The sequence below is a fragment of the Syngnathoides biaculeatus genome, chromosome 19 (assembly GCF_019802595.1).
Source record: "Syngnathoides biaculeatus isolate LvHL_M chromosome 19, ASM1980259v1, whole genome shotgun sequence".
Classification (NCBI taxonomy): domain Eukaryota; kingdom Metazoa; phylum Chordata; class Actinopteri; order Syngnathiformes; family Syngnathidae; genus Syngnathoides; species Syngnathoides biaculeatus.
The window spans coordinates 15,224,914-15,246,377 of NC_084658.1; the positions used below are offsets into that span (position 1 = coordinate 15,224,914).

The window sequence follows — 21,464 nt, forward strand, 5'->3', positions numbered from 1 at the left end:
CTTCATGACACGGAGACGACTACGAGCGCGCATACATGTCATTTACATACGGCGAGCGATCCTGTTTTACCTTCAAGCGGAGAGGATCATAAACAGAAGCCTCGTAGAAGGTTATTTGTCGCTGTGATTTGAATCGGACAGAGACGAGGTTTGTTCCCTGGTAGTAGTTGCACTCTGCTTTTCGGCAACGCGGCGCAGGGTATGCATGCAATAAAAGAGATTTCATGATGAAATGTTCGCGTGGAGACACATCCAGGGCGCCGGGGAAGTGGGAGTAGCTGACATTTAAATAGGAGAACAGCGTTTGAATTACAACTAGCTACCTGCTAGAGGACCAAACGCTGCCGCTGCTGCCGGTGGACTGGCACCGTGTCAGACTCCTGATTTCTAATTAATTGAACTGCTCCTTTTGTGTGCGCGGCGGTCCGGTAATGGCCGTGTCCCCTCGCTTTGGCCGCCCACTGGCTGTCACGCCCGCTGGGTTCTCCAAAGATGAAATCAGACCGCTTGCCAGACGGGAACGCGCGGCGAGCGCGCGGCTCGCGTTAGCGGCGGCGGCAGCGGAAGAACCTGCCATCGTTCAGGCCTAATTAAGGCCGCCTTGTGGCACCGCTTCCCCGCAGACCCGAGTTGCCACTTGTTTCGGATCGTCGCCGTCGTCTGTCGTCTGCCATCTTTCTTAATTGCTATTTTGACGGGGTGATGAGGGCAAGGCCCGGCGGCCGCCGCTTTGGCGTCGACATTACATCCATGAGCGCACTCGCAGTTGCTCTCTTGATCTGCCAACATCACTGACAAAGTACAAATATTTTCTCGCGGTGTCTAACCTTTCCTCGGGTATTCATTTGTTTGACTTTTTACTTTTACTCCATTTGAAAACAGGTAGCTGTGCTTTCCGCGCCTTACTTTGTCAAAATAGGGCTGTTACTTTTTACACTTTGTTTCATTTCAGTGCAAGCATGGAGCAAGTTAATCAGAGGCCGTGCAGACTAGTTTGTTTTTTAATTGTGCCAAGCGATCAAAACAGATTTTCTACATCATTTTAATCAACTCTAGCCTTTCTTCTAGTCTGTTTTACACATCTGTCTGTACTTCCACTTTTGCCGCGACTTGAGAACTTTGCACTTTTACGCCATCCAAAAAGCTTCACTTCCGCATCAAACCCGACCGATGACATCCTCGCGCATCCGTCCAAATTATCACTTTCACCCCCAAAGGTGAGAGGTGAAAACAAACACGTTGAGGCGCGTGGGACGTGGCAAACACCACGGCGCCAGCTATAAAAAGGCAAACATCGCGGGGGAACGGCGGCGGGGGCAAGGCGAAGCCGGCGCAATCCACATCAAACGGCGCCGACCGACCTGTCAGCGTGCGGCGTCACGGGTGTCACATCTGGGTGATGTTTAGGGCGTCGATGGCGCAGCGAGGGGCGCGAAAACCCGCGGCCCCGACACTTCCTCCATCAACGAGCCCCGATGACAGCTGTCATATCGCCACGGCGATAAGTGCCACCTATTTGATGCGACGCTTATTTATACTCTTTTCTCGAGTTTCATGCGCTGCCTTGATCTTCTCGCATGACTCGACTGCCAAGCGTGCCCGACTGAAGTTTGTGTTTGCTTCAAAGATGCTTGGCTGCGTCTGATAATACACATTAGAATATTATAACGAGACTCGAGGTGTTTCCTTTCTTTGCTAATGTCAAAGAAGCCACTCAGGCGTGTTAGCTGTCAGATTCGATGCTCGCGGTTCACTTCAAAATGCGTGTCAGCTCCCACGAAGAACGTTGTTGCTTTTTCGGAAACAATTTATTAAGCTTCATTAAAGTCGCCCAGCTGCAAGATAATTGGCTTTTGGGGGCCGAGGGTCGGCGTTTTCTCCGTTGGGCTTCTGTCTTATTAATCGCAAGTCAAGTCAAGTTTTATTGATACTGTGTCAATTCACAGCAGAAGTGATCTCAAGGGACTTGACACAATGTGCAGGTCAAGAACCAAACTCATCATAGAATATATGAGTGTGTATGTATATGTATATATATATATATATATATATATATATATATATGATACAACTTTAATTAATTCCCTGGCCTTGCTTGTCACATTGAAATGAATGCAAATATTACTCTGTTCTCACGCTTTCCAATAAAAAAGGCAAAGGTGTATTTTAATGAGAAACAAAAGCCTCTATTATATTTTAATTTATAAGCATGCAGTACGTCAATTACATAATTAAACAGAACTGTTTTGGACACATTTTGGGGGATGTCAAAAGTCTTCAGCAGAAGTATTAGTTGATCCTTGAAGAGGATAAAAAAAAAATGTATGCATGGGAGTATTGTGCCTATGTGCTGCTCCACCGTTGTCTTCAAATGCTCTAAAGGTCATCATGTTACTTTGATGCTATCTGTTAGCACTCTGTGTGTTTTCTCGAAATGTGCTAGCAGCCAGGGAAGGGACGGGGGAACAATGGGCACAACAACCGCTGTATGGACCACAACAATAGTCCAACATTGACACTAACAACGACAATCGCGGTCCGCTTCCACCACCGCCGTCCCCGGCCGAGAACAAGGTGAAAGAACGGGAAGGTCCAAACTGCCAGAAGCGGAGTACCTTAGACGCCGCGGTGAGAACGAAAGACAAAAGAAAGGCGGGTTAGAAACGTCCTGGAGAAGGATGGAGTATAAAAGAAGAAGGGAAAGCGTAATGCGTCCGGGGAGAAGTTGGAACGCAGCTTGAAATTTGTCAAGGCCCGCATTGGCCCAAAACACAACACGAGTGGTGGAAAAGCTTCGTTTCACTGTGGAGATCATTTGAAAGCAGTCCAGCTCGTAGATTTATTAATGTTACAGCATATTATTTGCATACTATTCATGAATTAAATAGGTCAGTTTTTTAACCCGTTCATGCATGAATGATGACAGCCTCCCTCTGGATTTGCCCCTCCAGGGTTTTCATTACTCTTTCGGAATGAAAAACCACTGCAAGTACTTTGTTGTTAATGTTGTTTTGCTAATTTCTTCACATATTTGAACACGCTTCCCGTCGAACGTGATGAATATCGCGCCGCTCAACGACGGAGCGCTTTCGAAAGCCTTTTCCGTCGACGCGGATGAGCCTTGTTAGTCTTGCTCATCAGCGTACAGTCTACTTTTTGGGGTGGGGGTGGGGGTGGGGGGGGTGTCGTCCACGCGTGTGTCCACCGCAGTGGACCGCGACTGATGCGCGGCAATTTTCAGTCCTCCCGTGCCGCCGGCGATCACAACACAACTCACACCTGCTCGGCATCAATTATCGTCCTCTCATATGAAGGCATCTCGATAATGAAGTGTGGCGGAAAAGTACAAGCGGCGTTTCTCCTAATTAGCCAGGAAGAGTTCACGGGGCGCTTTTGTTGTCCGTCGCGTATCAATTCGAAAATGTCGGCGGCGTTTAACTGCGTCGCCTCATTTACGCAAACTGCCACTTTTGTCTCTTGTACGGGGGGGTTGGCGACATGGAGGTGTGGCAATTAATTAACCAGAAACGTTAATGAATTGTGCTGACTTTGTTTGGCGCGTTGCTTTAAATGTCACGGATGTAAAGATCATCTTGACAAACGGGATGAAAGGTGAAATGTTCTCCGCAAACACAAACGATCCCATCGCGTCGACTCAACCTTTTGCGCATCACCGCGAAATCGACGCCGGCACACCTGGTACTTCATTTCCCACGATGCAAAGGAGCGATTTGTCTCGAAGTCACATGGTGTGTTCTTTACTCCGCCAGAACTCCTTTGTAGTCCTTAATGAAGAACCGCTTTTGGACCGAATGGAAAGGGAGGGAAAAAAACAAGCCGGCGAGCATTTGTCGAGCTTTTATCGCGCCGATAAGTCGCTCGCGGCCGTCGCTTTGCGTACGCCGGCCAATGTGGAGACGTTCTCTTGTAAACTGGCAGAAAACATTTAACTGTGTGACTCACGGGCCTCCTCAGTCACGCCGCTGACAACCCGCCGCCGCCACCGCTAATGTCTCCCGACAGGAATTTATGTCTACATCCCCGTGCCTCTCTCCTTTCCCCGCTCGGCCCATTAGAGGATTCCTCTGCAAAAAAGCTTCTCAGCCGAGCTCCTTGCATCAGAGGCGTGCTAATGAAAGGCATTATACATTACAAAGTGTTTGATTTAAGTCTTGATTTACAGTCTTTTTTTATTTTTTTTGTACCCGACCGCCCCGCCGCAGCTTTCCCGCAGATAAGCCGCCCGAGCCGTCCTCGGCACTCAAAGGACATCAAAAGGCTGAAATTGTGTTGGTGCTTCCTCCTCTCCGTCGTCGTCTCCCGCGCTATCAAAAGATAAAAAAAAAATTTCCCCGTAACGCATCCGGCGTGATCCGCCCGTTCAATGGTGGCTTTCGCCGAGCTGTCACAACATTAGGTACACCAGCGCCGCCTCGGCGGCGTCTAATCCCCGGAGGTGTATCAACGCAATCGCGGATAAATAAACTCAAGGCGCTGTCGTGATTGACACCGCGGCGCTGCTGAAAGATGGATTTAAAATTTATACAGCACGGCGCATTTCCGGGGACCCCAAGGTCGCAAATGGCGGTTCCGGCCAAAATTTTAGGGTACGCGATAAAGGTTAAAGGCAAAGTTATGTTTTTTATTTTTTTTTCATTTTTTTTTTTTAAATTGGGCTTTCCAGTCACTTTTAAATTTAAAAAACAAAAACAGATACGGCAGTGATTCCTAATGCCAATGGAAAATGTTAACCTTTCGGTCGACAAGCGACAAGACGAGCGCCCTAAAAATCATGAAAGGTACAATAAAGTGAAAATTCCCTTGCGATACAAGCTGGTGGGCTCTTGAGGGGCAACCCACCAGACGCTTTTTCTCACAGCAAAGCGAAGAATGCAAGTTCGGAGACAAAAGAAGAACCCCGTCTATTTTCTTATCTTCGCACTAAAGCAAAAAAAAAAAAAAAAAAAAAGTGAGGTTATAATTGGTTGTCCAAATATGCTGATTTATTAACTAGAAAGAATGTATCGTTGTCGATCTATCCATGGCGGCGACCGATAGTGGCAGGTGGAACAATGAAATATTTTTCCGCGAGATGGCAGAAGCGATAAAGAACCTGCGTGTTCACTTTTTGTGTCATTTTCAAACGTAAAATATGTGTCAAGAAACACGGTTTTGGATTAGGGACCCGAAGCCGGTGGTTAAGTTTTCAAATTGGGGTTTGCAAAGTGAAGTTTCCAGCCGAGTTCAGAACCAGGATTAAGGTTTAAGACAAAGTTAAGGTTTGGAATTAGGACTCCTAAACAGCTTCAGGGTTTCAACTTCATGTTGCAAAGCCAAGATTAAAGATTCAATCCAAGGTCGGACCAGGTTAGAAATTAGGGTTTTGGGTTTTGAAGTGATGACGGCGACGCTTCTGAGGGCGGCCGCGGCTGTCGTGAGCTGGTCCGGGTGTCCCTAATGGTGTGTCCGCAGCATCTTCCCGCGTGCCGTTGTTTTTTCTCTGCCGCTTTTGGGATCCGGCATTACGTCTCTGCCGCCACCTCCGCCCGCGTAGAGACGGCACGCCACCGGCGTCATCTCATCACGCCCGACGACGACCGATTCATTCGCCACGCCGCGTTGATGGGAAACTTGGATATTAAAAGTGTTCGGGCCTGGCTGGTCTGATAATTTATTGGCAATCGCTAGCGGGGATCCGGTTTGGCTACAAAGGATTCGTCGGATTTGATGGAAATGAGTCAGCGCCGCCCACTTTGACGGCCATTGTCAAGCCTGTCGTTTGTAGGCCGCCTGGACAGATTTTTTATTTTAAACATTTTCCATTCCTTTTTACGGTTAAAAATCAGGGTTTGAACCCAAAGGGTTTGAAATTTGGATTTCAAACACCGTTTAAGTTTTTAAGTGATGGTCTCGAGCCGGGAGTTTGGGTCACAATTGTTTTGCAATTAGGGTTTGAATCCAAAGTAGGCCTGGGGTAGGGCTTGAAAATTCTGGGGGTGCGCTTTCAGGCTTTCGGCCACGTAATGGGGTATTACTGTAAACAAGGGTTAGAGTTTGAAATTCTAAATAAAAACTCTTCCTAGCTTTTAGCCTCAGGAGTTGGATGAAAGTAATTTATTCCTGGGGTGGGGGGGGGCTAAATTGATTTCCACACAGCAAATATTTATGAATAAAAACATCATTACGGCGCATGCACATGCCAGCAGGCGCAAATAAATTGCTTTATTTGGAGCTTAAATTCCATGCATTATTGATGGCGCGGCGTACAAGCGCAGCCGCGCCGCCCAACGTGGACCCCGACAAACGGCGCCGACGCCTCGGGCCGCGAGCACTTCTTATCGTCACTTATTTTCACAAGCGCAATAATGAAGAGCAAATGTAGAGACGTGGAATTATTTGCTACAAGGTCCACGGCACGCTCGGCAGTCATTGCCGACGGTGTCTTTTTTTATTTACTATTTTGATTTTATTTTTTTTTTTTGGTATCTAATCAGAGGCGAGCACAGGCAGGTGTGGTCGAATGCCAACAGCGGAAGCGAGTCATTATTTAAAAAAAAATAACAATTGTGTCGTTTGCATTATGCTCACATTCTTATCTGCACTTTGCCAAGATGTGGATTTTTTTTCATTTTTTATTGTTTTTGCGCTGTTGTATTTGGTCCGTTTGTTTCCCAATTATGGCAGAAACGGGATGAAAGTCGCAAATAAGGAAAACGCAATCTGGGGAGTTTTTGTACGATCAAGCTGTTGACGTTCTAATCTCATATTTCTGTCTGGAAAAAAAATACTTTGAGGGCCGTTAAATTTTTGAGGCTCTTTTGTACTTTCAAAAAGTTTTTTCTTCTTACTTAAAAAGAAAAATTTTATTTGAGATTTTCTGCAGTTTTTGATTGAGTGGAGGTTACGTCCAGGTCTCGGACTAAGTTCAGGTTTTCCTTCAGGTCTACATCTAGTTCTTGGTCCAGCGCGAACTCTCGCACAAGTTTATGCCAAAGTAAAGTCCAAGTTTAGGTCTAGACTGAGGCAGAGATCGAAGTCCCTGTCCAGGACTAAGTCTAGGTTTTGGTGCACATCTAAATCCAAGTCCCTTTTTTTTTTTTTTTTTTTAAATCATGATATCCAGGTCCAGGGTTAGACTTTGATCCAAGTTAATTTCTCAGCGCTATAGCTGGGTCCAGGGTCAGGCCTAGACTCTGTGTAGGTCTTGGTCGAGGACTTGTCCAGGTCTACGTTTCATCTTTGCTCCAGGTTAACGTGTAAGCTCTAGAGCCAGGTCCAGGTTTAAGCCTAGAATATGTCCATGTCCTATTCTATGTCTCGGGCTTGGGCTAGATCCAGGTTTTGGTCTCTGTCCATGTCTAAATTTGAGTTTTGGTCCCGTTCCAAGTCTGTGTACTGTGTATTTTTCTCCTTGTTAAATGTGCTCCTTTTTTTTCCAGAATACATTTTTGTTTTTAAAGCCCCAGAATAAGCAAGGGTGAGAACTCCGGGGTGTCAGTTTTAGCTCCGGAATCTCGCGTCGTCCTGTCCCTAATGAAGTGTCCTTCCAGTGCTGCTATCCCAGCGCAACATTTCGCTCTTCTTTTCTATTTTTCGTTTATCTATATTTTTGCCTCTGATTTGGATTCAACAGCAGCTAACGACGCACTCGCGGTCAAAAAGGAAGCAAACAGGATCGGGGGAGGAAGACCACCCCCCCCCCTCCCCAACCCCTGCCGCGCTCCCTAATCAACGTCTGCGTTCTGAGCCAGCCAGAAGATTAATTTCATTAGTGCCAGAATGTTTTATTGTGGGGTTTTATTTTTTTTATTTTTTAACTGATAAATACATTTTATGCTTTGGCACACTAAAAAATTTTTATGGCTACTAGTCAGTGACGTTCAAAATTTGTAATTTTAAGTTTCTCATCATTCATTTCTGAATGAATTTGGATGATTTTCTTGCAATTAAAAATGTGTAATTTTTTTTCCTGGAACTAAAATTATGTATCCAATATATTTTTTAATTAAAAAAATTACAACTATTATTTTCATTAATTAAAAAAAAGGAAAATTGGAGAAAAAAATCTTATATTGCAAAAAGTCTTATAACACCAATTATCATAAAATTAGAACATTTGTTCTGGTAAAGAGAAAAAAAAACAGTTGCAAAAGATATTTTCCTAAATTTACCACAAAGATAATTGTAAAATGTGAGTAATTTAGTCAAAGTCCACCTGAAGTCTCCACATTGTTTGTTTTTGAAATGCGCCTGGCGACTGCTCGGGCTCGTCCTCATCCGCCTCCCTAATTGCGCATAATTAAGCGCCGCCGCCGACAATTTCTTGGTCTTGACTGAATGGACGTCGCCGTCGTTTTTGAGCAAAGATGAAAGAAATGATGAATCTTGCGTCCCCTCAGGTGATCCAAACGGTCAGCGCCGTGGACAAGGACGAGCCTCAGAGCGGTCACCGCTTCTACTTCACCTTGGACGCCGCCGTTGCCGGAAACCTCAACTTCACCCTGCGGGATAACAAAGGTGAGCACGACGTCGCCGCTCCCGTCCCCGTTTGGTCATCGCGGGGCGTCGAGTGTGCCGCTGCTGCAGGTTTTTGTTTCGTCCTCTTGGGTGGCATTGCGACGATGGGAGTGCATATGAAGTGGAGTGAATGAAGTGCTGCATCCGCGGGCGAAATTCAATTTGTGTTTTGACCGTCACGAGCAGGGCACGGTTAGCGGTGGCCCCCTCATCTCAGCGTGGCGCGCTACAATCATTTGATAGATGGCACGTGGGAAGTGTTTTAAAGTGTAAAATAAAACAAAAATAGCATAATGTCTCCCCTTTGAAGGCGAGCGCATTTTTAGATTTTCGTGTTCTATTTTCATCCCGTGTCATCAGCAACCCCGCATGTCTTTTTATCGATTTTGACGATATTTCAGGCCGTAAGACCGAAGCGCCTGGCGTGGGTTGCCACCAGCAAACAGTCGGTCAAGCAACAGGTGGCCACGGCGAGGCCGCCGAGGCGCTTAATGAATAGTGTTAATGACGCCATCTGTTGCTTTTAATGCCGTAAAGCTGCTTCAAATATTACACAGAACTCGGCTAAACTTCGTTTATGGCGCGCTTCGTCCATAAGACGCCACAAGATGGTGCCAGTCCTCATCGGATTCATCGTTGACAAACATTAACTTGACATTGTCCAGATCCTGCAAATTTCATCAGCAAATCATCTCTGATTGCTCGTCTTTGTTTGAGGTCGTTTTGGGATCATCTTTTGTGGTTGAGTTGTCATTAATTTAGGAACTTGCTAAAGTTCTTTTACGTCGACTTTTTCTTCATTTGCAGCAGGGTTCTGTCCCGAGCCTCAGCAAATTATTAAACATTATATTTACATATAGGCAGCACGGTGAGTTAGCTGGTAAAGCGTTGGCCTCGCAGTTCTGAGGACCCGGGTTGGATCCCGGCCCCGCCTGTGAGGAGTTTGCACGTTCTCACCGTGCCCGCGTGGAGTGCCCGGTTTCCTCCCACGTCCCAAAAATATGCAACATTAATTGTTAACACTGTAAATTGCCCCTCGGTGTGATTGTGCGTGCGGCCGTTTGTCTCTATGTGCCCTGCGATTGGCTGGCAACCAGTTGAGGGTGTGCCCCGCCTCCTGCCCGTTGACAGCTGGGATAGGCTCCAGTAACCCTCCCGTGACCCTCGTGAGGATAAGTGGCAAAGAAAATAGATGGATGGATGGAGTTTCTATGATTTCTCTCGTTGATTCCAGACAACACGGCGTCCGTCCTGACCAAACGCGGCGGCTTCCGGAGGCGAGAGCAGCCCGCGTACCGGCTGCCCGTGCTGATCGTGGACAGCGGCAGCCCGGCCCAGAGCAGCACCAACACGCTGTCGGTGCGCGTGTGCGAGTGCGACGCCGACGCCGTGCCGCTGTCGTGCGGCGCCGTGGCCTCCGCGGCCACCGGCCTGAGCACCGGCGCCCTCCTGGCTATTTTGGGCTGCATCCTCACGCTGCTCGGTAAGAATTGCGCGAGGTCACGCGAGCCGCCGAGCGCTGCTGATGTGTTTCCTCTGCGACGCGTTGGCCTTCCAGCTTCTTTCCACCCGCAGCTCGTTTGCTCACTGCCGCTTGAGACGAGTACGTACGCGATGTAGAATAACAGTAACCTTTTATATCGGCGTATTGCACGTGAGCCTTAAATCTCGTTTAAATTCATAAAATTGCCAACAAAAGTCCAAAAAGAAACCGCAAAGTGTGAAGCTTATGTTAGCCCTTGCGAAAACGGCATAGATTGAATTTTCCCTCGTCGAGGCAGCACTTCGTACAAGGCTCGTGCACCTACGTCATAAAATCACGTGACTTTTGTTTACGTCGCCATATTGCTGGTCTAACAGAGCATTGTTCTCAACGCTAGGTCGGTTGGAGACGTCTTATAGCACGACGTCCTGAGTTTTGTCCGATGCCGTCAGACATTTAGAAGGTGAAAATAAACGAAGGGACCTGGAAAAATTCGCTAAACTCAGCATAGAGGACCTGCCAAATAATGCCAAAGTCGATGTTTTTGCCGAAAAGAAAGTGGACTGTCAATTCACTTCTGCTTGTCTCAGAAAACTGGATCTACACGTGGATCTCGTGAGTAAGTCGTCGAGATTTACACGGAAAAGTTTGAAAGCGTACGAATACTTTGTTGCTGGGTCTGTTCTCAATCAGGAATAAATCCCACATAGTGACGGTTTTAACGGCTCGTGAACGCGGTGGCGTGTTCGGCGACATGTTAACCTTTGCCGGACACCATCGATCTCTTCAGCTAGTATTGAGTACAAATAGCAATATTTCAATAAATGAGCCCTGCTTGTACACAAACTCGCATTCATTAACTATGATTGGAAAATAAAAAAACAAAACAAAAAAGCGGACGGAGTCGTCTCCACGGAACGTAAACGAAAGTGATTGCGGCCGCACTTAACCCCTCTGCAAAGCTCTGCGACAGTTTTTAAATTTTTTAAACACACATTGTTCTCAGATGAGCCAACTTGGCATTCTAAATATATATAATATAATTCCTACCTGAAACGAAGAGATCGCTACACAGTCGTGTGTATATCTGGTCGGGCGCCATCCATCACGTTGAATTGGCGAAATCCATCGATCTCTTCTGGTCTTTTCAGCTGGAATTGCATAGAAAGAAATTCTTTGAACATCCGCCTCGTCTGTCGTGACAAGCGACAGCACAACAGGTCTCGGGGATTGTAAATATTCTCCTCCGGTTCAACGTGGAGCAGCTCGGTTTGACCGGCGATATGGCGCCGTCACGTGCTCTATCTATACTAAAAGTAAGTTTCTTTCGGCTTGTCCCGTCAGCGTAAACATCTCAAATGAACGCTCGTATTTGTTTGTCGCAGTTGTTACGGCAGGTGTCCTTCCTTAGGAGCGGACGCCCCCAGTGGGATCCGAACTCACGACCGCTGGCTTACCAAGCCAATGCTTTAACCACTGAGCGATGGCTTCACCGCATCAGGACATCATGTGCTGCTTACTAGCGACCGAGTACTAGTACTGCACGGTAGTTTATGGAAAATTAAGATCCTCACATTTCTGACTGAAAATTGAAGTAAAAAGTGATCCACGCTTCGCACCTTTGCCCAGATTTGACTTCGGTATTTCCGAGTTAGCAAATATCAACACAAAAAAAAAAAGATCCGCATAAACGTCGAGGAAGCGCAAATGTCACACTTTATTGTAGCTGCTGGAGGAGGTCAGCGTTGCAGCGCGAGGCTTTTATTTTTTTGGGAGCGTTCCGGAGAGGGTCGCGAGCGGGGCGCACCCACCCGAATCTCCACTCCGGTAAACACTCGCGGGCCGGGTCAGCGCGTTGTGAATTGCAAGCGCAACGGCGCTGGAACCCGACCAGCGGAATCAACTCATCTGCGCCGCTTCTGCTGGTTTTGGCTCGTCAAGTGTTTGCTGCTGGCTGAGGACGCAACAAAAATATAGTTTTTTTTTTTTTGGCGCCCGTTCACCTTGACTTCACATCCGCCGATCTGTTGAATTTGTCCATTGTTTTTATCCTTGCCTGTGAGGCTTCTGCGTCTGCCCCCCACCCCCGCCCTCGCGTTCCACCAGACGTAAATGAGAAACGTTTAACCCGCCAGACGTCACCTCGCCCGCGCCAGACAAAGGCGCAAAGAGTCGCCGTTTAACGCCGGCGAGGATCTAAAGCGGCTCACGCCGACGCCGAAATGAGCTCAGCCGCGGGGTCACCGCGACATCCGGAGCGGCGAGAGACCGAGTCCGACGCTCGTGCGCCTATCGCGTCGGTTCATCGTAGAAGCTGACAAAAGAGGCGAGGGAGGAGCGAAGGGCGGCTGCAAAGTGCTCGGGAAGCGACGCTCGGGGAATAAAAATCACATCCGCGTGGTGAACGGGACAAAGCGACAACCTCTCTGGCGAAGCAGCACGTGGTTTACTCGGGACTCGGGACTCCTTGGCGCAACCCGAGCATGCGCAATGTCCGGAACGGAGCCGTGAAGCCGAAGTTCCTTCCAACCGCCGCTCTGATTTCGACGAGATTTGCGACATTTTATTCATCGCTGCACTTCAAACCGATTCTTCCTTAGTGCGAATTTCCGTGAAGTCCATTTTTTCTTTTTTTTTTTCCATATCCATACGTCTTGGCTTTTAATGAAGCGACGTCTGACGTCTATTTGGTGAAAATCGAGCACCCGCATTTAGCCGAATCCCCTCGAGGGCCAATTAGGACGTGATGTCGCGCTTAAAAAAAAAAAATCTTCCCCCGAGAAGGCTTCACATCCTGTCGTTTTGAGAGCTGTCCGTCTTCCGCTTTTTCTTTTCGGCTCCGCGGCGCTCGCCCGACAGCGTAATTGTTTGAGAAGGGCAGAAGGAGGTTTTTTTTTTTTTTAAGGACGACTGCCGTGACAGTTTGGCGCAAGTTTACAAAAGAGCTTTGAGGTTATTTGAGGATACGGAAAGGAAATCATGAAACGGAAACGAGGCGGACGCAGGATGGACGCGCTCCTCCTGTTATTCGCAAAATGCATTTGAAGCGGCGACTAAAATTACCCAAAATGATTTGAACGCAGCGGGAGGAAGGACGCAATTAAAATAGACTCTTTAGGGTCGAATCGCGGCAACGGGATTTTTCTCCTTTGCCCAAAAGGTTCGGTTCAGATTCAGATGTTTTTCACTATTCTTTTTTACGGTGTTTGGACGACAGGTAAAATTGGTTCCATATTTACGTGCGCATTTGCAATCTTAAATCGACTCCTGAATCTCAGATTAGCGCGTCTTTTTTTTTTTTGTTTTAATTCTGGAGCCAAGTTGCTCAAAGCAAGTTTTTCTTGATATCGATATGTTATTAATATTGAAGAATTTGAAGACTTTAGGCCGCAACGGAGCAAAAATGATTCTTCCAACAGAACCACCCGAGACCCGTTTTGCTGCTTTTAGTCCCTCGGTTGCGTTCGTCATCCCCTCGCCGCAGTTGGTCTTAATTGCGTCCGTCAAATTGTACTTCGGCGTGGCAATGGCGCGTGCTGGGAAGTCGGCGTTTTGGCGATTGACGGATCACCGAAAAGTGTTTGTCAAAGGAAAGGAGGCCAAGCGGAGCCCTGACATTTTCTAAAGTTCCGCATCTCCGCCAGGTCTTTGATTGAACAAACGCTGGCAGGCACGAAAGCTTAAAGAAGTTCCCCGGAAAGCGCTGAGCGACTTCTATTCACTCAGCGCATCAATCAGAAATTGGGATGAGCTCCTAAAAAAAGACGCCGGGCACACGTTCATCCTCCCGATCCCTCTCTGGCTTTTCCTCCATTTGCGTTCCTGTTAGCGACTCCGGAGCGGGCCGGAATCTTGGCGCCCGCCCCCGACAAGAGCGGCCTGACGTTGACGGATCGTTAGACGTGCTGCCGGAGAAGCCAGGAAAAACCGAGTTGGTGCCGTCAACACGTAGACCGGTTTTGGTTCACCTGGACAACCAGACCTGGCACTTTTTTTCCGTCTGGTAAAAGAGTTTTTTGCACTTTGCCACAAGGGCGGTTGCTTCTCTTCCCAAGTGCTTTTGTTCTCATGCCATTTCCTTTCACGACCATCACTTTCGACCAATTAGTCGCACTTCCGCCGCGTCTCAAGTGTCCCCCCCCCGAGGTTTTTTTCCCCGACGGCGCCGTTTTTTTGATTGACTCCGCCGTCTGCCCGCTTCTCCCGCAGTGCTGGTCCTTCTGATCGTGACCACGCGTCGGCGGCGGAAGGTTCCGCTCATCCTGGAGGAGGAGCGGGACATCCGGGAGAACATCGTCCGCTACGACGACGAGGGCGGCGGCGAGGAGGACACGGAGGCCTTCGACATGGTCGCCCTGCGCAACCTCAACGTCATCCGAGATCCCGGCGCGCGGCGGGACGTCACGCCGGACACGCCGACCTTCTTCCAGTACTCGTCGACGACGGCTCGCCCGGCTTACAAGTCGCTCCCCGACAACGTGGTGTTCCGCGAGTTCATCTGGGAGCGGCTCAAGGACGCCGACGTGGACCCGTCCGCCCCGCCTTACGACTCGCTGCAGACGTACGCCTTCGAGGGCAGCGGGTCGGTGGCCGACTCGCTCAGCTCGCTGGAGTCGCTCAGCGCCGACTCGGACCAGAACTACGACTACCTCGGCAACTGGGGGCCGCGCTTCAAGAAGCTGGCCGACCTGTACGGCAACGCAGACGGCGCCGGAGCGGGCGGCGGCGGGGTCGTCTTCTCGTAGCCTTTGAACGTCGACGGATGAGAGATTTTGTCGGGAGACCATTTAGTCAAAGACAAGACGCGGTCGAGCGGAAGACTCTTCAAAAAGCTTTGGGTTTTGTTTACGTCGTGGGACGGATCGGACTTCAAATGTGGCGACTTGAAAAGATTTCTCTCTGGGGCTGCAGCGCGGTGCGGGACGAGCGTTTCCACGTGAAAGACGACCAAGTTCGTCTTCGGCAAAAGTCGAATCGAGTCAAGCGCGGTCCGCGCTTGCCTCAGTTCAACTCGCGCGGAGGGCCGCGATGTCCGTGTCCGAGAATCTCGACCCAGACAAAAAGTTGGGAAGGCGAAATTGACGGATGCGCGGTCACATTTCCAGGTGGAGCTAATTGGACTTTTTTCTCAAGTGTAGTGAGCAGCGTTGAGTTGGGTCCCCTTTGTGTGACTCCTCCAAGTCTCGCCGGACCTTTGTTACTCCCTGCTGATGAAGATTATTCAAGTGCATTTTAGGGGGACGTCCCGAAATTTTTGGGAACGCGCACCGAGCTAACGAAGGAAACCAAACGAGGAACGGTTTGATGTCTCACACCTTGCCATGTCGAAATGTCGCATTTGTGTGGAAGTCAAAGGGTGCCAGCAGGTTTTGAAGTTGGAATGCCAAGCGGTCACATTTTCAATCGTTGCCACGATTCAACCGTCTGCGCCACCAGGCGGGGTCGCGCTTTCTTAGGATGTGATGTCACGTGACTACGAAAGCCCAACTGCCATTCAAAACCTGCTGGCACTTATTTACTTCCACACATTTGTCTATTGTTTTTTTTTTTTTTTTTTGGGGGGTTATTCTGTTTAAATTCAACCTCCTGTCGGGGTCAAGTTGGGTTTTTTGTGGGGGGTGTGGGTGGGGGTGGGGTCCATTGTCATCGCGCTTGATTGTGCCAATGACGCCGCCGCTTAGATGCAAGACGGCCACTTGTACGCCGTTTGCAGTTTTTGCTTCTGTAGTCCCGCATTCGTTATTCACGGAACACACAAACGTGCGCTCGCACTGTATGATATTCTCGTCGTTTTTTTTTTCCCCCCACTTTGGCGTCCAACCGATGGGTGTTGCTATTTATTTTCAGCAGGCAGGATTGTGACTTTCTATTCTGTCTTTTTTTCATGAAATAAAATTGGCATTCAGCTCAGAACGAGTGGTTTTATTTTTTGTGCGCGTGTGTCAATAATTGGCCCGACGGCGAAATGGCGATTTGCAGACAAATGTGCGTGAATGAAATACACGGCGGACATAAAAAAGTACGCAACACGCATCAAATGTCAGCTTTTTGTGATAAAGAATAATTTGATAACTTTTTACGCGGTTAACGCGACCTGTAAAACTACGTTAAGGAATAATAAACGACATAGTTTGAGGTTGCACAAGTGTGCACACCTGCTTGCTGTGAAATAGTGTCAAATTTCAAACTATTTTTTCACACATCTTTTTGGTGTGAATTTCCAACATTTTTCTTGCAATAACACATTAAAATAAATAATTTTTTTTCCCCCCGAATAGTTTTTGTAGTATTTCAACTTTTTTCTTGTATAAAAATCCACCTTTTCTTCCCGTGTCTTGTAAAATGACCCCAAAAATTTTTTATGTAACATTCTGACTCCCCCCCCCCCCCACATTATACATAATTTTTCTCTCGATTTAACACAGACGCTACATTTGTATTGATCTTGATTTCATATTGCGAGCCATAAATTCAAACATTAAATGTTGGGAAAGTAGCTTTTTACATGCATTATTAAAAATACACACACAAATATATATATATATATATAAATATAAAATACTGAAATGACCCGAGTGGAGTCAACTTGACTATTTGTAAGTTCAGCCCGCAGCAAACAAAACTCCAAAGGTTTTTTTTTTCTTACTTTTTTGGCCACAGAGAAGCAGAAAAGGCATCACAGAAGTGTTGAGCGGGGGGGGGGGGGGGATTAGGGGGGGGGGGGCACTCCGGCAGACGGACGCTCGGCCGTCCTGAGCCTGCGAAATAGAAAAGGCGGCAGAGATGAAGATGAGTGCGAAGGAGCACGGCGGCGGCGGCAGGCTGCACTTTGACTTTTTTTTTTGTTTCTCGGCGTAGTTCACAGTCAAGCTGGCCGCCCGCAGCCATGTGAATATTTTTTGAGGCGTCTTCACTGTGTACATTCTGCAGAATCTAATATGGCGACGCCGGACACTTGATTCGGTACGGCTTGACGTACGTTTGGAGCGCGTCGGCACGTCACCGGATTCTTTTATCGCCGGAAAATGTTTTCAATAAAAAAACGCCGTCGTACACATGGTCGTTTTTTCGACAAAAAAACGCCGTCGTATACATGGTCGTTTTTTCGGGGGTGAGTATATTGGTAGAGGATGCTGAGGATGGAGCTGCCAGGCAAAAGAGAGCGAGAGGAAGCCAAAGAGAAGGTTTATGGATGTGGTGAGGGAAGACATGAGGGCAGTTGGGGTGAGAGAGGAAGATGCGGAGAGAGGCTAAGATGGCAAAAGATGACACGCTGTGGCGACCCCTAACGGGACAAGCCGAAAGGAAAAGAAGAAGAAGAAGTATACATGGTCGTTTTTTTCGCAAAAAAACGACCATGTATACATGGTAATTTTTTTCACAAAAAAACGCCTTAGTATACATGGTCGTTTTTTCGATAAAAAAACGGCGTAGTATACGTGGTCGTTTTTTCGATAAAAAAACGGCGTAGTATACGTGGTCGTTTTTTCGATAAAAAACGCCGTCGTATACATGGTCGTTTTTTCGATAAAAAACACCGTAGTATACGTGGTCGTTTTTTCGATAAAAAACGTCTTAGTATACGTGGTCGTTTTTTCGATAAAAAACGTCTTAGTATACATGGTCGTTTTTTCGATAAAAAAACGCCGTAGTATACGTGGTCGTTTTTTCGATAAAAAAACGCCGTAGTATACGTGGTCGTTTTTTCGATAAAAAACGTCTTAGTATACATGGTCGTTTTTTCGATAAAAAAACGCCGTAGTATACGTGGTCGTTTTTTCGATAAAAAAACGGCGTAGTATACGTGGTCGTTTTTTCGATAAAAAAACGGCGTAGTATACGTGGTCGTTTTTTCGATAAAAAACGTCTTAGTATACGTGGTCGTTTTTTCGATAAAAAAACGTCTTAGTATACATGGTCGTTTTTTCGATAAAAAACGCCGTAGTATACATGGTCGTTTTTTCGATAAAAAAACGCCTTTGTATACATGGTCGTTTTTTCGATAAAAAACGCCGTAGTATACATGGTCGTTTTTTCGATAAAAAAACGTCTTAGTATACATGGTCGTTTTTTCGATAAAAAACGCCGTAGTATACATGGTCGTTTTTTCGATAAAAAACGCCGTAGTATACATGGTCGTTTTTTCGATAAAAAACGCCGTAGTATACGTGGTCGTTTTTTCGATAAAAAACGCCGTAGTATACGTGGTCGTTTTTTCGATAAAAAACACCGTAGTATACGTGGTCGTTTTTTCGATAAAAAAACGGCGTAGTATACGTGGTCGTTTTTTCGATAAAAAACACCGTAGTATACGTGGTCGTTTTTTCGATAAAAAAACGTCTTAGTATACATGGTCGTTTTTTCGATAAAAAAACGGCGTAGTATACGTGGTCGTTTTTTCGATAAAAAACGTCTTAGTATACATGGTCGTTTTTTCGATAAAAAACGCCGTCGTATACATGGTCGTTTTTTCGATAAAAAACGCCGTCGTATACATGGTCGTTTTTTCGATAAAAAACGCCGTAGTATACGTGGTCGTTTTTTCGATAAAAAAACGGCGTAGTATACGTGGTCGTTTTTTCGATAAAAAACGCCGTCGTATACATGGTCGTTTTTTCGATAAAAAACACCGTAGTATACGTGGTCGTTTTTTCGATAAAAAAACGGCGTAGTATACGTGGTCGTTTTTTCGATAAAAAACGTCTTAGTATACATGGTCGTTTTTTCGATAAAAAAACGTCTTAGTATACATGGTCGTTTTTTCGATAAAAAAACGTCTTAGTATACATGGTCGTTTTTTCGATAAAAAACGCCGTCGTATACATGGTCGTTTTTTCGATAAAAAACGCCGTCGTATACATGGTCGTTTTTTCGATAAAAAACGCCGTAGTATACGTGGTCGTTTTTTCGATAAAAAAACGGCGTAGTATACGTGGTCGTTTTTTCGATAAAAAACGCCGTCGTATACATGGTCGTTTTTTCGATAAAAAACACCGTAGTATACGTGGTCGTTTTTTCGATAAAAAAACGGCGTAGTATACGTGGTCGTTTTTTCGATAAAAAACGTCTTAGTATACATGGTCGTTTTTTTCGAAAAAAACGTCTTAGTATACATGGTCGTTTTTTCGATAAAAAAACGTCTTAGTATACATGGTCGTTTTTTCGATAAAAAACGTCTTAGTATACATGGTCGTTTTTTCGATAAAAAAACGCCGTAGTATACGTGGTCGTTTTTTCGATAAAAAACGCCGTAGTATACATGGTCGTTTTTTCGATAAAAAACGCCGTAGTATACATGGTCGTTTTTTCGATAAAAAACGCCGTCGTATACATGGTCGTTTTTTCGATAAAAAACGCCGTAATATACGTGGTCGTTTTTTCGATAAAAAACGTCTTAGTATACATGGTCGTTTTTTCGATAAAAAACGCCGTAGTATACATGGTCGTTTTTTCGATAAAAAACGCCGTAGTATACGTGGTCGTTTTTTCGATAAAAAAACGCCTTTGTATACATGGTCGTTTTTTCGATAAAAAACGCCGTAGTATACATGGTCGTTTTTTCGATAAAAAACACCGTAGTATACGTGGTCGTTTTTTCGATAAAAAAACGGCGTAGTATACGTGGTCGTTTTTTCGATAAAAAACGTCTTAGTATACATGGTCGTTTTTTCGATAAAAAAACGCCGTAGTATACATGGTCGTTTTTTCGATAAAAAAACGTCTTAGTATACATGGTCGTTTTTTCGATAAAAAAACGTCTTAGTATACATGGTCGTTTTTTCGATAAAAAAACGCCGTAGTATACATGGTCGTTTTTTCGATAAAAAACGCCGTAGTATACATGGTCGTTTTTTCGATAAAAAACGCCGTAGTATACATGGTCGTTTTTTTGATAAAAAAACGTCTTAGTATACGTGGTCGTTTTTTCGATAAAAAAACGCCGTAGTATACGTGGTCGTTTTTTCGATAAAAAACGCCGTAGTATACATGGTCGTTTTTTCGATAAAAAACGCCGTAGTATACGTGGTCGTTTTTTCGATAAAAAACGCCGTAGTATACGTGGTCGTTTTTTCGATAAAAAACGCCGTAGTATACATGGTTGTTTTTTCGATAAAAAACGCCGTAGTATACATGGTCGTTTTTTTCGATAAAAAAAACGCTTTGTATACATGGTCGTTTTTTCGATAAAAAACGCCGTAGTATACATGGTTTGTTTTTTCGATAAAAACGCCGTAGTATACATGGTCGTTTTTTCGATAAAAACGCCGTAGTATACGTGGTCGTTTTTTTCGATAAAAAACGCCGTAGTATACGTGGTCGTTTTTTCGATAAAAAAACGCCGTCGTATACATGGTCGTTTTTTCGATAAAAAACGCCGTAGTATACGTGGTCGTTTTTTCGATAAAAAACGTCTTAGTATACATGGTCGTTTTTTCGATAAAAAACGCCGTATATACGTGGTCGTTTTTTCGATAAAAAAACGGCGTAGTATACCGTGGTCGTTTTTTTCGATAAAAAACGTCTTAGTATACATGGTCCGTTTTTTCGATAAAAAAACGCCGTAGTATACATGGTCGTTTTTTTCGATAAAAAACACGTAGTATACGTGGTCGTTTTTTCGATAAAAAAACGGCGTAGTAAATACGTGGTCGTTTTTTCGATAAAAAAACGCCTTAGTATACATGGTCGTTTTTTCGATAAAAAACGCCGTAGTATACGTGGTCGTTTTTTCGATAAAAAACGCCGTGGTATACATGGTCGTTTTTTCGATAAAAAACGCCTTTGTATACATGGTCGTTTTTTCGATAAAAAACGCCGTAGTATACATGGTTGTTTTTTCGATAAAAAACGCCGTAGTATACATGGTCGTTTTTTCGATAAAAAACGCCGTAGTATACGTGGTCGTTTTTTCGATAAAAAACGCCGTAGTATACATGGTCGTTTTTTTCGATAAAAAACGCCGTAGTATATACATGGTCGTTTTTTTCGATAAAAAACGCCGTAGTATACTGGTTGTTTTTTTCGATAAAAAACGCCGTAGTATACATGGTCGTTTTTTCGATAAAAAACGCCGTAGTATACGTGGTCGTTTTTTCGATAAAAAAACGCCTTAGTATACATGGTCGTTTTTTCGATAAAAAATGCCGTAGTTTCCGTGGTCGTTTTTTCGATAAAAAAACGTCTTAGTATACATGGTCGTTTTTTCGATAAAAAAACGCCGTAGTTTCCGTGGTCGTTTTTTCGATAAAAAACGCCGTAGTATACATGGTCGTTTTTTCGATAAAAAACGTCGTAGTTTCCGTGGTCGTTTTTTCGATAAAAAACGCCGTAGTATACATGGTCGTTTTTTCGATAAAAAACGTCTTAGTATACGTGGTCGTTTTTTCGATAAAAAAACGCCGTCGTATACGTGTTCGTTTTTTCGATAAAAAACGCCGTAGTTTCCGTGGTCGTTTTTTCGATA

General features: G+C 45.6%; 1 protein-coding gene across 5 annotated transcripts in view; it reads left to right on the forward strand.

The window, feature by feature from the left end:
• cdh7a (cadherin 7a) overlaps window positions 1–15,606 on the forward strand; it is a 123,019-nt gene extending 107,413 nt beyond the window's left edge. For 3 of the 5 annotated variants that reach the window (XM_061804861.1, XM_061804859.1, XM_061804860.1), the window contains 3 exons: window positions 8,400–8,517; window positions 9,752–10,000; window positions 14,210–15,604. In XM_061804861.1, coding sequence (XP_061660845.1) covers window positions 8,400–8,517; window positions 9,752–10,000; window positions 14,210–14,745 — 903 coding nt within the window. In that variant the 3' untranslated portion in view covers window positions 14,746–15,604. Of the gene's footprint in view, window positions 1–8,399; window positions 8,518–9,751; window positions 10,001–14,209 lie in introns of all 5 variants that reach the window. The other 2 variants (XM_061804862.1, XM_061804863.1) reach the window with 2 other exon arrangements.
• Window positions 15,607–21,464: the final 5,858 nt, after the last annotated feature.